Source organism: Microtus ochrogaster, chromosome 19 (assembly GCF_000317375.1).
Source record: "Microtus ochrogaster isolate Prairie Vole_2 chromosome 19, MicOch1.0, whole genome shotgun sequence".
Lineage (NCBI taxonomy): Eukaryota > Metazoa > Chordata > Mammalia > Rodentia > Cricetidae > Microtus > Microtus ochrogaster.
The window spans coordinates 53366299-53382283 of NC_022021.1; the positions used below are offsets into that span (position 1 = coordinate 53366299).

At 35.5% G+C, this 15985-nt stretch overlaps 1 protein-coding gene across 4 annotated transcripts in view; it reads right to left on the minus strand.

The window, feature by feature from the left end:
* Positions 1-15985, minus strand: part of Kif2a (kinesin family member 2A) — a 57050-nt gene that overhangs the window by 7457 nt on the left and 33608 nt on the right. The window contains exons 5-18 of one of the 4 annotated variants that reach the window (XM_013349788.1): positions 15022-15087; positions 14307-14407; positions 12824-12919; positions 10728-10782; positions 10144-10306; positions 7411-7501; positions 6984-7047; positions 6512-6603; positions 5712-5854; positions 5368-5572; positions 4350-4460; positions 3471-3538; positions 1572-1685; positions 573-723 (exon numbers count right to left, since the gene is read on the minus strand). In XM_013349788.1, coding sequence (XP_013205242.1) covers positions 573-723; positions 1572-1685; positions 3471-3538; positions 4350-4460; positions 5368-5572; positions 5712-5854; positions 6512-6603; positions 6984-7047; positions 7411-7501; positions 10144-10306; positions 10728-10782; positions 12824-12919; positions 14307-14407; positions 15022-15087 — 1520 coding nt within the window. Of the gene's footprint in view, positions 1-572; positions 724-1571; positions 1686-3470; positions 3539-4349; positions 4461-5367; positions 5573-5711; positions 5855-6511; positions 6604-6983; positions 7048-7410; positions 7502-10143; positions 10307-10727; positions 10783-12823; positions 12920-14306; positions 14408-14964; positions 15088-15985 lie in introns of all 4 variants that reach the window. The other 3 variants (XM_026783814.1, XM_005356763.3, XM_005356762.3) reach the window with 3 other exon arrangements.

The window sequence follows — 15985 nt, forward strand, 5'->3', positions numbered from 1 at the left end:
TTTTTTTTGTTTGTTTTGAGACAGGGTTTCTTTGTGTAGCCCTGACTGTTTTGGAACTCACAGAGTGCTGAGATTAAAGGTGTGTACCACCAGCACCACCCAGAGCTGTTGACGGTTTTTTTTTTAAATATTTATATATGATGCACTTAATATGTAATCTTAAACTCTTTAGTTTTGTTTTTCAAGATAGGGATTCTTTGTGTAGCCCAGGCTGTCCTCAAATTCACAAAGATCCACTTGCTTCTTCTCCTGAGGGCTGGGATTGAAGGCCCCACTGCATAGTGCTAAATTTTAATGTAGGCATAAAAATCTGAAAAATAAATAGGCTATTATGAGAGTGCTATCAAGCCAAGAAATTAGTTTGGATTCTCTGAGCCATACATTCTGTCATTGCTACCATGGTAAGACAGCAGCTAGACAAACATGGCTATATTCCAGTAAAGCTGTACTTATCTGAACAGATGGTTAGTCCATGGGGTGGATTTGCTGATCCCTGCTTTAGATTACAGTGTTCAATTAAGTTCTGCTATTGATGAAACAAACTAAGGATCAGTAACAATTATGTCACTCACATTTTGTTCACAAAGAAGTTTTAGATCATCTCTCTGAGGGGAACTCCCCACACCCCACTGTGTCTCTAAGTCATCAATCTGGCTTGGTGGATGGTGCATTATTGGACGGACATCACCAGCAGCAGTTGGATCTACAGTCAGTTCTTTCACCCTATAAATATATAAGTTATTTAAAATTATGAAAGGATCATGCAGAGATACACAAAACCATCAACTTATTCAATACAAAAGCAATTTAAAGTAGTAAGATTGATGATGTCACTTTGTAGGTCAAATTTATCTGAACTCCGTATTTGTTTATTAACTTTATACTTACTTCAGGTGTAATTATTACACATAATCTGAGAAATGTAGCAAAGTATACAGATTAAATATTTCAAAGAAATAAACTAAATGATAGAAATCAGAGAAGTTTATAGCCTATGAACATTTGGCAGCCATGCTACTCAGCTAGCTAAGTAGGAAATGATTTTATTTTACTTATTGAAAGAAGGTCTCCCTATGTATCCCTGAAGGGTCTGGAACTCAATCAATGCACAGATCAGGATGATCTGCTTGCTTCTACCTCCCAAGTGCTGGTATTAAAGGCTTGTGCACCAAGACCAGCCAGTCATTTTTATCTCTAATGCCTAAAGATTCTAAGAATCTTACCTTCTGTCATGTTTAAAAACTATAAATCTTAAGTTCATACATTTTAAGAAAGGACATACATTTTGAACCACAAGGATCATTATTTTTTTCAGACAAGTACCTTTTAATTACACAACGATAAATATGCAAAAGTGACATCATCTTTTACAAAATAAAGGGAAATATGGAGCTTAAATTCTAAATAAATCTTTTAAAGCAAATTAATAAACGACATAAAAATGCACATCATGCAGTACAACCACCTGCTAAATGAAGTGAAAATGAAAAATGTCTCAGAACAAAGGAAATAAATGAATATCTATGCGCAGCACAATTCAAAACAAGCTAGTCAAAGAAACGAAGCAAGACCTGGTAATCGAAGGAGAAAAGTCGTCATAATCGTAAGAAGGAGAGAGATCAGGGCGACTGCCACTACCCTGGGAGAAGGGAATGTCTGAAGGACTAATTCCAAACTCTTTTACTCTGTAGTACCAAAACAGTGAAAATTAAAAGAGCTCTTGGTAAAGACAGCAATGCACAGTTAAAGTTTTGTTTAGAAAATAGTATCAGCATAGTGGAGTATATTTTAGAACATTACTTCATAAATAGGTTTCCGAACACATTTTATTGATCCTTAGCTCAAAAAAACCCCTAAATCTTTCTAGTTTTTGTCACCCCTTTCTCACAAATCTTCCTAGAAACTTCAAGATCCCATGCTTTAACTGTATGACCCACTCAACCAAATCATTAAAACCATCAATGGAAGGAACATGTCAGACCTTATAGGGAGGCTGCTTCCTAGACTCCTTTGATTCACTGAAGAGATTTCTAAATGATGGTAAACATTACAAGAATTAAATGCTTACTTGTTTTTGATTATTTATTTTGTTTACAATGTTCTGTCTGCATGTGTGCCTGCAGGCCAGAAGAGGGCACCAGATCTCATTACAGATGGTTGTGAGCCACCATGTGGTTGCTGAGAATTGAACTCTGGAAGAACCAATCAGTGCTCTTAACCTCTGAGCCATCTCTCCAGCCCAGGACTTGAATTTTTAAAAATTTTATTATTATTGTGTGTATTGTGTATATATGCCCCAATACATGTGGAGATCAAGAGGACAATTTGCAGAATGGGTTTTGTCCTTCCACCATGGGACGTGGAGGTTGAACTCTGGTCATCAGGCTTCTGTGGTATGTGTCTTTACCCATTAGCCATTCCACCTAGCTTGTTTTTTAGATACTTTTCTACACAGATGAAGTTCTTATTTTTAAAAAGATGGGAAAGTTTCCATTTTGATTGAAACAAGAAATAATGGGTTTTTAAAGAAAATTAAGCCAATCTCCACTCTGGAAGTAGGTTATGAAGAATTATCTATAGGTTAAAATCATAAATGTAACATGATAAAACATTTAAAACTTCAAGGGGAGAGATCCAGTGAGTTAAAGGGAAGAGTGTGTAAATTCCATCAAAATACTAACATACATGCATCACATTCTCAAATACAAATATCTTTTTAAACTATGTAAACAATCAAATTCAAAACAAGAAGTGTGTGTGTATGTGTGATCTACAAAGCAAACCTGCCATCCTAATCCAAGAGTTCTAAGGACATCTGAAACTATTCATGACTATAAGGTCTCAGTGCATTTTGTCTGTATGTAACAACATTATTGATGTAATAACAACATATAATCCATACACAGTACCAGAAAGAACTGTTATCACTGAAATGACATATGCATATGTGTCTGTATAAATATAGTACATCATCAGGAATATTTCCAGCATAGAGCACAACAATTTAAGAAATTAACTCCCTAATTTTCACTTTAGCCTTAATAATATGAGAATTTCCATCACTGAAACATAGTAAAATATTATGAATCATAATTTGTTGAAATGGAAAAATAAATACTCTAGGATAAAAAGTTCAATTTTAATAAATATGTCAGTCTTACCTAATTATACAACATATTTCTACTCCTTTTGTCTTTTTAACAAAACAATTCTAAATAATGTCTCCTTAACAAACATATAAAATTTTACTTTGAAAACTTAAGGAGCAAGTGTGATTAATCTGTCTACATTTTCTGTTTGCCGTGATATAGAATCTCATGTTGGAGGTCAGAATAACTTAGAACTTGTGTCCTGCTTTAGTATCACCATATGCTACAACTACAGGCATGTTTCCCTCAGCATACAGCAAATCACACTATATACTGCTCGAATACATTAGATTCAAATTTTAAAATGTAGGAATAACATACCTATTTGCATATCTTAACGTATTAAGAGTATTTTCACAGGATGCCATTCCTGGAGAGATTGTGGCAATCTATAAAGGGGTGGGGGGAAGCAAAGATAAAACCATAAGTGCTCAAGATAATAATCCTGATAAATAGCTCAATAAGGTCTAATCTTACAATCCACTTTAAAATATCTGTACTAATATCCAACCTCTAAGATCTATCTACCTAGTACATGCAATCATTATAAAATCCAGTTAAAAACATAAAAGATTTTCTGAAGATACCAGAAAGTTATTAAAAATCCAGCAGAAAATGAAGGGAAACACTTAGTAAAAGGAACAGACTGGCCCTCCACCTACTTTTACTGCTACTAATGGAATAGTATTCTGCCAGAGACAACGCCCTACTAATGTCCCACAGGACTACTGAAGTCTCTCTAGGAGCTCGAGTTCCTGGTTAAGAAACTGAAAGGCAGTTTGGGAGTGAAGAAGGTAAACTGTCCTATTAGAAAAAGAAAGACTGAGGGAAAAACTCAAAGTTTATGCAGTTGCACAAATCTTTGGCTGACCATCTAGCCTGCCGTAAACACAACAAATCATAAATAACGCAGTGAAGTGCATGAAGAGATATTTGAAAGAACCTTGGAATAAGTTAAGATCTGCTCCAATAATAAGTCAGAGTAAGAAAATCCAAGTTTCTATATTCAGACGTTAGAATTAAAAAGCATTACAGCTGCACTATAATATTTCCCACCAAAATAGCAGGGACCACGTCTTAAATACCACAATCTCTCACAACAGAAGGGTAATTATAATTAGCAAACATCTAAAAATTTCCAAAGAATTTTCTATTCATTACTTCAGGATAAAAACAAGACAAACAAAAAACCCAACTTACCATGCAAGTACGAGAATTTTCACCGATGAATGAATCTCTCAACACCTGAGTGAGTTTACTTGCTCGGAAAGGAGTATGGGGTTTATTTCTACCTAAGGCTCTGATGCACTCCTAAAAATTAAGAAAATGTTTCTTACTAATTAGGCTTTAATACAGAGTCATTTTAAGCAACATTTTAAAGGTTTCTTACTTGTTAACTTCTAAGGAGTCTGAAAATTCTTTGATAGAACTTAATGATGGTTTTATAAATATGAATTCAAGAAAATGAGTAACAACAAAAACAAACTTTAATTATTCTAAAACAAAAACAAAAACCTGAAAATATAGCCAGTTCTGAGAGTTTAGGCAACAGGAAAGTTGTAAGAAGTTGAGATTTTAAAATGGAATCCCAAAAGCTACAGCTGCTGTACTACAATCCTTCCAACTCCTAATTTTCTAGTAAAGGGAAAATATAATAATCCTTTAAAATAAATTATTTTGGTCCAACATTCCCCTCTCCCCAAATGCTATTCTGTATTTGTAAGATATCATTTCCACTCTCTCCTGTTCCTTAAAGTCACCTTGGTGCTTTCAGAGGCTAAGAGCTGCTGGGCAGTGGTGGCACCCGCCTTTAATCCCAGCACTCGGCAAGTAGAGGCAGATGGATCTCTTCGAGTTCTGGGCAAGCCTGATCTACAGAAGCTAGTGAGGCTAAAGTTAACAGCAGGGTCAAAGAACTCTCCATCAGACCCAGGGAGGAGACTGTCTAGAGTCACAGACAAGAAAAAACTAAACATTTCTTAGCACATTTCCATGGTTGTTCGACCCTCTAAAGAATGCCTGATTATAGTCCTTTAGGATCTAACTAAGCAGCCTCAGAATTGGTCTATCAATTCATTTCCTTTGTTTTCAAACAAGAAAATGTATGATAAAACCTCTAACTTCAAATGTAACAACTGAAGTTTGTAAACCTTTGCTTTTACTAGCTTTACAACTGAGTAAGCAGAATTAAAAGACTTTCACAAATACATTTACCTACCTTGAGTGCTAAAAGGCTTTTATTAATTTCAGCACCTTCAAGCCTTGTTTGCCTGTCTGCACTTGAGGTATCAGCTCCTCTTTCATTCCCAGCCAAATCAATGAGAGAAAATTTGCCATGTAGCTTTCCTTTCCTTCTAAGAATGATCTGAAACACTGCATGACTCCGAGATGAATGTGCATTTGCAGATGTTTGACCAGATGTTCTGTAATGTGATTACGGACATATTGATACACTAAAACTTTTATGTATATGTTAATCAAAATATTTTCACTTAAAATCTTTCCTTTGCTAGTATGCTACACACACAAAATCTGAAAGAGAAGTATCCCTTTAAGACTTACCTGCAACTGTTGCCTATGTCAATGAGTTTCAGTACATCTTCCACACATTTGACCTCCCGTTCCTGTAATCCTACCACTTGCACCTGCTGTTTTCCATCTTCTAGTACTCTTAATTTTGTTTTCCTATTTAATAGGTCAAATACCTACAGAAAACCATATTCAAATTAGAAAACTAGCTTTAAAAAAATCAGCTCTAAAAAAGTGAGTCTAAAAATATTAAAACTATTATTTCCAGAACAATGTTCAACACTGAAAGTTTGAAAAGATTTAAAATTCTAAAGACTTCAACTGCTATATTTACAAGCATATAAATCTTGTGGGTGTGGAGGTCATAAAACAAAGCAAATATATTGAATGCCACCAAACTGTACACTTAAAAATTGACAACTGTATACACACACACACACACACACACACACACACACACAAAATTTTTTTTACCACACTTACTTCTTTTTTAAAAAGTCTGGGGATTGGAAGACAACTCAGTTGTAAAGTTCTTGGCAAGCAAGTACAAGGACCTGAGCTTAATCTCAAATAATCACAGCATTGGGGAAGTGGAGACCCTGGGGCATGATGGATAGCTAGCCTATACTAACTGACCACCTGCAGGTCACAATAAAAGTCTGTCTCAAAAATACAAGATGGATAGCTCCTAAGAAATAACACATGAGGCAGACTGCTGGCCTCTACATGTATGTATGGTATACATGCAGACACCCACCTACACATATGTACCCATATACATGCACTCACATAGCACCCCCATAAACAAAAAAAAAATAAAAATTTTCACATACCTTTCCACTATAAATTTCAAAAAATGTTGCATACACTTGAAGTTCTAGTTTCTTATAGTTTGGCTTCTTCAGCATTAAAAAGACATCCCGAGCTGTCAAAAAAAAATTCACACATGAAGTTCGTTAAAATGTAATAATTCTTTTCTATTGTCCCCAAGAGCTTAATTTCATACTTCTTTTATGCCTTTTTCTTTTTCTGAGATAGAATCTCAAATGGCCAAGGTTGGCCTTAAACTTGCTATATAGTTGACAATAATTGTGAACCCAATGATTCTGTCTCCACCTACTAAGTACTAGGATTACAGGTGTGTGCTACCATGACTGACCATGACCTTACATTTCTTTTCAAATAATCTGAAAACGTTCAGTTGACCTAATATGCTGTGTGTATAGCTGGACAATAAAGTCTTACTCAAACACACCTGAATAATATTCAAGAATGTCATCAACTGTGCACACAAAGGACACTTACCTGCTAATGCATAAATTCCCTTAGAACAATCCTGGTTCTTTCCTGAAAAGTCTCCACCCATAGTCTACATTTGGAAACAAAGAATAATAAGAAATTATTCAGACTTTTTTTTTTTTTTAAGAATTTAGGTCTTGGGTTTGGGGTGATGACCCAGTCCATAAAATACTTGCCATAAAAATATGAGGCCCTGAGTTCTATCTCCAGGAACTCATGTAAAATAACCCAAGCACAGCGGTCACCCTAGCTTACGTGGTAGTTCCAGAACAACGAGAAACTGCCTCAAAAAAAAATGGCATCCAAAGAGTGACAGCTGAGGCTGTACTCTGGCCTCCACACGCACATACCCAGAAGAAATTAAGCCTTTTAATTAAGGTGTAAGAGGGAGACTATAGCACCATAGTAGGATACAACTTAAACAATTACTTACATGAGTTTTTCCACTTCCAGTCTGCCCATAAGCAAAGCATGTAGCCATTCCCCTTTCAAATATCGTCTCTACTAGTGGTCTAGCCGTAAACCTTGAAAGGAAAATAAAAAAGTATGTCACAGATATCGAAGTTAAACAAGTAACCAAAGTAATACAAGTAATATAAACTGTATTTCATTAACAAAGTACAGCAGGAGTTTAAACAAATCTTTAGTTTCCAAATTTAAAATAGTAAGTTTGTGAAAAAGAACTGTTGCTTTGGATCATGAATTTTAAATCCAAACATTTTTTTTTTAATCAAGAAAAGTAGGAACCATTACAATCAACACATTTTGGGATCATGTCTATCCCTACATCATTAATCTGTGCTTGGGGATTATATAAATTCTGCACTCTGCTAAATATGGAAGTCTTTTCCTCCCAGTAATTTGTCAGGATGCTTGAAAAGGTAGTAGCTGTTGGCAAAAGGTCAGGTGAGTATGCTGGATGAGGTAAAACTTTGTAGCTCCATTTGTCCAAGTACTCAGTGTTCCTGAGTAACAGGTGTCAGGTGTAATGAGAAATGGAGACCCTTCCCTCTGACCTCTGCTAGCTGCAGACAGTGCAGCTTTTGGTATATCATCTCATCTGCTTCCTAAGTAGCTTCTCAGATGCCAGTTTTTGCTAGGATCCATAAAACAGTAGTAGATCACGTTAGCATCAGACCAACTAACTGTGACCCAAGTTTTTCTGGGTCTGAGTTTGGATTTGGGTAGTGCAGTGAAGTTTGTTCTTGGATTAAGCACTGATCTGGGTCTTTACATACGATCCACTTGTCACAACACAGTCAATCAGCTTGGAAAGGGCCCATCCATTGTTGCATAGGGTGAGAAAGGTCAAAAGCTCAAAATAACAATCCTTTTCTCTTGTTACTTCATGAGTTTATAATCCCATCAAGCTCTGACACCTTTCCAATTTGCTTCAAATGCTGGACATGAACAACTGACTCCTATGTGAGGAAGATGTAAACTAACTACAGGACACTGAACTTTTGAGTTGACAGTCTTAAAAAAATGGCAAAGAAGTATGACTTGTTTTACTTTTTCAAATATATTAGTAAAATTCACTGATATAAGTAAAATTGAAAAGTGGGAAGGGATAAGAAATAATTCTTTACTGAGAACATTAAATAGTATGCAAAAAACAACAACAATTAGGCCAAGCGGTGGTGGTGCACACCTTTAACCCAAGCACATGGGAAGCAGAGGCAGGCAATCTCTTGTGAGTTCGAGGTCAGCCTGTTCTACAGAGTTAGTCCAGGACAGCCAGGGCTATACAGAGAAACTCTGTCTTGAAAAACAAAACAAAACCAATTAGAACATTTCATACACTGTTACTAGATTTTTCAACGCAAACTGAAGAAAGCATAGAATAACAAGGGCAGGGAAAAGTTTTAGTCTAATGAAACTCTGAATAATAAATCAGAAAAATGGCCAGTTCAAAAAGTATGTCTTAGTCCATACAAGTAAAATAGTTTAAGAGTTCTGTATTAGTGAAGTATAAATATGCCAGGTGAGTTTGAGGCCAGCCTGGTCTACAGAATGAGTTAAGAGAGAACCAGAGCCATTACACAGAGAAATCCTCTCTTGACAACAAAACAAAAACAACAACAAAAAACTAAAAAAAAGTATAAATATAGATTGAAGCTCAGAATGTTTATTAAATGTACCATAGATAATACTTGAATAAGTACTTAAAAACTACCACAAAAATCAGATTTACACATTACGAAATGGGAGGGGAAGAAAGAATTGTTTGAAAAAAAAGCTAAAAGAAATTACCGGTTATTATTACAATTCCCATTTAAACAGATATTTCATAACATACCTATTTAATATTCCAATGTTCAATTCGTAAGATTCTTATTGCTCTAATTTTCTGGAGAATTTTTATAAAATGAAATTAGAAAATAAAACACAGCATGCAAATAAAGGCAAAGGTATGTCTACGTGGAATATAAAGGCAATGCTGCAAAAATCTGCTATAATTATTAGAAATACGTTTATAAAATATGTCAAAAATCTACATGATATAAAAATTTTGTAAAAATATGTCCATCAACCTTAAAAGATGTTAAAAAAAATTTAACAAGACTAGTAGTAGTTAATGCCTAGCAGGTATTTCAAATTTATTAGTACAGGGGTTAAAATAGAAAACCTAGTGTCTGTGGAGGGCAGAGGTATATGTTGGATAACCTGAGACAGAAGGCTGTGAGCCTCCATATGGATGCTGGAGAATGAACCTAGGTCTTCTAGAGGAGCAGGTAGTGTTCTCGAGGTCGAACCATCTCTCCAACCCTTCTCAGAAACTTACCCATACATGTGTCTATGATATGTGTAAGCTAGGTATCAACTAGATTAAAAACAAATTTTTGGGGTTTTTTTTGAGACCGGCTCTATGTAGTCCTGGAGCTCACTATGTAAACTAGGTTACCCTCCAACTCACAGATAGCCTCCGGCCTCCACCCCAAGTAGCACCATGCCCAGGAAAAAAAAAACAAAGCAAACCAAAGCAAACCAAACCAAAACCAAAACACCTGTTTGAGGTTTTAAAGAGATTACATGATAAAACTCATTGAGTTTATTACATTTTCTTCAGTTTCCCCTAGAAAGCTGTACGAAGAACAACATTAAGTCATCAAGGAACTTCCAAGAGTCTAAGAAGAGAATTTTAATTTAAAACAAATTCACTCACCTGTAAACCATTTCATTAGGAGCTGAGTCATCAAAGGCATAATCAAAACGAAACGTCTGATTTTCTAAGTACCTTGTTAAGTCTACTTTTTGTTTGGGCTCATGTACCATCACAACATCTTTACTAGGGATTGTGATTACGTCAAGATCTTTCATTTGGGTTTCTAAAAGAATAAACGAAAAATCAATATTCAGTAATATTCACAACATTTAATCTAATGAAAAAATTTTAAAAAGATTTGAAATCTTTAAAGAATGATTTTAATATTGTGTGTGTGAGAAAGCATGCACATACCAGGGCATGGTATGAATGTGCAAGTCAGAGGAAAATTCTAGGAGTCAGTTCTCTCCCTCCACCATGTACATCCCAGGGATCAAACTCAGGTCATTAAGATTGGCAATAGGCACCTTCACTAAATCATCTCAATATGTTTCTTTTTTGCGATAAAGTCTCACAACATAGTCCAGGCTGCCCTGGATCTCAATCTTCCTTTTTCAGGCTCTTGAATGTTGGGATTACAGTAATTATGCTACCATGAGTGATTTCTAAATTCTACTCTCTATAAAGCTCATTAAGCATCATACCTTTTTTATTGAGGGGTCGTTTTCTTACACAAACACATATCCTATGTTCATCAATCTAGGAATAAAAACCACATTATTTCATTGATTATAAATGCCATGTAAAACAATAGAAAGTAAACCATGGTTTTTAGAAATTTCTTAACATATATATAGCAGTTAAGAATTAAAAAGCAAACTAGTATTTAATAAATTTTAATGGTTGTCAGAAACAATTACTACTAAAATTCTGAGCACTGTGGAAACTTATTTTGCTTTTGATAAGCCATTACTTAGTAATTAAGGTTTTTAGAAAGTACCACAATCCTTAACATTAAGTTCTTGTTAAGAAGAAACTTCCACGGAACACTCCTGCATTGCTGGTGGGAGTGCAAGCTGGTACAGCCCCTGGATATCAGTATGGTGATTTCTCAGAAAATTAGGAAACAACCTTCCTCAAGACCCAGTAATACCACTTTTGGGTATATATCCAAAGGATGCTCAATCGTGCCACAAGGACATGTGCTCAACTATGTTTATAGCAGCATTGTTTGTCGTAGCCAAAACCTAGAAATAACCTAAAAGCCCCTTCACTGAAAAGAATGGATAAGGAAAATATGGTATAATATTACACAATGGAGTATTACACAGCAGAAAAAATAACTATCTTGAATTTTGCAGGCAAGGATGGAGCTGGAAAACAACATTTTGAGTGAGGTAACCCAGACCCAGAGAGACAAACATCTATGTCCTCACTTATAAGTGGTCTTTAAACATAAAGCAAAGAAAACCAGCATACAAATCATAATCCCAGAAAATCTAGACAACAATGAAACCCTAAGAAAGACATACATGGATCTAATCTACATGAGAAGTAGAAAAAGACAAGATCTCCTGAGTAAATTGGGAGCATGGGGACCATGGGAGAGGGTTGGGGTGGGGAGAAGGCAAGGAGAGGGGCAGAGAAAAATGTAGAGCTCAATTAAAAAAAGAAAAAAAGAAAAAAGGAGTACCTTCCACTCATTTCAAGATGTGTTATATACAACAAAAGTAAAAATTGCAATTCTACAAATTGGCATCTTTTCATGTTGATTGCAGATAGTTGTCGGAAGATCACTAACAGGCAAAAACCCAGGATTCTCACATTACTTAACAAAATAACTGGACAATTTTAGGAATGACAGTTCTTTTTTAATTATATGCACATGTAAGTGCTGGATTTCCCCCAGAGCTGGAGGTATAGGTTCACTGGCCTGATGTGTTGATGAGAACTTTGAGAACCCAAATTGGGTCTCTCCCAAGAACAGATGGGCTTTTAAGCACCAAACCATCTCTATATCCCCATTAATGACAAATCTTTGTATACAATTTTAAAGATAAAGTTTACATTCAATACATACTTTCTTGGAATAAATCATTTTCTGTGATCAGACCTATTTTAGAGTTCTCTAATTTGCCTGGTTTAATTAAAACATGAGCTCAGATGCAACAGGTGAAATGCCTGGCAGTGTAGCAAGGCCTAAAATATATAGGAATATAAGCTTATGAATAAGACATTTATCTGGACCTGTAACATTCTTCCTACCACAAATACTTTTGGTAGCCAAACATTCTAAATATGTTAGGTCAGATGTATTATTTTTCATTCTACAGCAGGTAATAAAACTAGAGAATACTTTTCAGCTCTGGAATTCTGGTCTGTTGTAGCCCCTAAGAACCATTATTACTGCTACAGCCAGAGTAACGTGTACTTAAAAAGAACAAATTAGTTACAGTAAGTTAGAATGGTGGTGGAATATACAGCCCAAACCAAAGTTAAAGTAAGCCTGGAACTGAGATCAAAGCCTTTGTGAAGGGCGCCTTATGTGAGCCACTGATACAAGCCGTCAGAAGACAGGGAGGCTTCGCTTGCAAAGAGCAGCTGTGCCAGACCTCTAACATTAAAACTATGGAGGGGGAACAAAAAAGTAGCTGAGTGGTGATTTATCACACAACATGATAACTGAACCTCATCAGGAAAGAAAACTATACAGGTAAATACAACGTGCAATTAGTCAGTATGAAAATTTTTATTTATAATAAGACATCTTCAGAGTAATAATTAACAAAAAGGATCTTACAGGATCAGCTGTTGTTAGGGGTCTGTAATCCAAGCTTCCTCTGAAGTCTCTGATCATACACATAATTTCATAATTTGGATTTGTAGCATCAACATCCTATTAGGAAACAAGATTTGGCACCTATTATACTTAATTACACTGTATGTGTTGCATATAGTTTGGAAACTGCAGTTTAAGCACTGTCATTAGTTAACCAAACCCAAAGTAAAACTATGATGTAATTTCCAAGTTCAGGTTAGTATGTTCTGAATCACTTTCACATAAATAACATGATTCTGTTAATCTGCATGTATCCTTGTGCACTCCAAAGTTTCCTCATTAAAACTATCCTTTAATTACTTAAAAAAAATCACTTATATAACACATTTGCTCTAATTATGTCAGAAAATATATCAAGGGGAACAGCATTCTAGAACACTGACAAAGAACTCTAGGAAGGTTGAAACTGGGAAAATGCATCCCAGACCCCAACTCAGAACTACTTCATCTAGTGTTTCAATATTAAATATCAACGTTGCACAAGTCACCATGAGGGCGTTGTTCTTGCAGTCGCACACACGAGGCTCCTTCTTTACCTCCCTGTCCGTCGTTACTGCTCTTCCCAAAGCTCTACTCTTTATTTTTCTCTGCCTATGCCAGTTCTACTGTCAAAACATTGAAGGACTCTTTGAAAAATCTGGTCTGCAGGTGTAAGCATGCTGTTTAGTTACAAATATCTGTCCTATTTTTAAATACAGCCTTAAATTAAAATATGGATTCATTTCTATTCATCTCCTCTGTCTTTGCTAACTCTAAAATAACCAAGATTTTTTTTTTTAAAAAAAGCAATACAACAAAACTTAAAACACAAAGAAAGATAATTTGCTTGCTTTTTTGTTGTTTGCAGCCAGCGTTTCTTGTGGCCGATCTTTAGCTCTTGTCCTCCTGCCTCTACCTCCAAGGTGATGACAGATATGTCACTACAAGCAGCTCAAAACCAAGGTATTTAAAAAGTTAGAAAATTCAAAGTATTGAATTCTGACAGAAATTTATTCCAAATTCAATACTGACTAAGTTTTGTTTAAATTATAACTAGCAATGGTCAATAGCCTCCCTGTAATGAATAATAAATCACTAATACTAAGATTTTTCCATTCATTTTCAGACTTATACTGAAGAACAATCACTGAAACGGTCACTGAAATTTATCTTCTACTAACCTTTAAAAAAGACACCACCTTGTCAGCTCAGAAGCAGAATGTGAAACAAGAATTGAGAGCTCCCCGGGACAGTTACATATCATCAAATACACCCGGGGGCATGTCTGGCAAGCATGAGTAAATGCAAATGCAATCTGTGTTTCTCTCTGTTTCCCTGGAGTCAGAGGCTCAAGGTAGTCCAGACTGCTTTCCTGAACCTTATTTTAAAATCAGCTATTTTCACTGATATAATCTATCCCTTTCTCAGAAACAAACAAATGAACATTTGAGTTTATGTTACAAACCTGGGCTCTTTTTTCTCTAAGTTCTTGCTGTTGTAATCTCCTTTTCTCTCGTTTTTCTTGCAATTTTTCTACTTCTTTGACACAATTAGATTTTCTACGTGCTAAAAGGAAAAGGATAAACTGAAGAAACACAGGTTTTTTTTATAGAAAAACTTTACAGAAATTTTATGACTAATTCAGCACACACACACACAAGTCCACAGTAATGAAGCATGCCAATTATACCTAAGTGAACTTGACTTATGAGCTGCTTTGATAGTAGGAACAGGACACTATACAGATGAGTCAAGAGAAATGACTCAGACACACTGATACATGTCATCTCTTGGTTTAGAATTACAGGCCTTTAAATTAAAAGGATCAATAAATGTAACTTTTTTCTAGAACCTAAAAAAAAAAAAACCAGCTAGAATTTTAAATTCAAAGCAATTGGGCCATTGTTATAACCTCAAACAAAATGTTATTCTCCAGTATAATATATACACACACTCCAATTAACAGACTAAAGTACTAAATACAAATTATAATTGGTTGGCAAAAGGAAATCTTTAGCCAAGTTTGTTTTAGATTGCTTACTACGTAAGAACTTGTAATGATGACCAAGAGAGACTACATGTACGCCTAAGATGACTGAATCCTTGATACGTTATTTACATACAAGGAGGTCCAAATTCCTTTTTTGCAGCTTGAACTGGAGATATATCTGAAACACTACCATTCTGTTGTGCAGAAGACGACTGTTCGGGAAGCTGACTAGGCCGTGCGCGTGCTGAACCAACCACTACAAAACAAATTTAATTCAGAACAATATTAAAAGCTAACCACGGTAAGAGGAAAAGACATCGCCATGTCAAATGTGATACACAAATATTCAACTCATGTCAGGCACAATAGCTCATAATCTATAAGCCCAGCACTTGGTAGGTTGAAGCAGGACAATCAATACATATCTGAGACAAGCCTGGCAGTGAGACCATGCAGCAAAAGTCGATACATACTGAGTGGTGGGGTGGTGGTGCATGCCTTTAATCCCAGCACTCATGAGGCAAAGGCAAGTGGAACTCTGAGTTTGAGGCCAGTCTGGCCTCTAGAGTGAGTTCTAGGACAATAAAGGATGCTACATAAAGAAACCTTGTCTTGAAACTACCAAAATCAATAATTTAAATTTAGCAAACTGACAAACTTTTTAATAAATGGTGTATAAACTACTAAAAGCAAGCAACTCTATTCAGTAAATTGATACAATTAAAAGACATTTTCAAAGTAACAGTTACACCAGGAAAGAGGTAGGCAGGCAGATCTGAGTGTGAGACCAGTATGGCTTCTATAGCAAGTTACAAATAATGGAGAAACAGAGTCAAAAAGGTACAGATTTAACATCCACCAGTGTGATTTTAGCTAGAAAACTAAATACCAAACCTAAACCGACTTTTAATAATCATTTTTTTTTTTTAATGGTGGCTGGAGAGGCAACCATGGGTGCTGGGAACCGAACTCTTATATTTTTGGTTGTAAGCCTAGCCTTTAACGGCTAAGCTATCTCTCCAGTCCTAATAATCATTTTTAAAAATGCACATGAAACCCATGTCTTAAAATCCCAGAATGCACAGGTATTTCCCAGAGTATATGTACATTATATATAAATAACATATAAATTATATTATAAAATTATATAAATT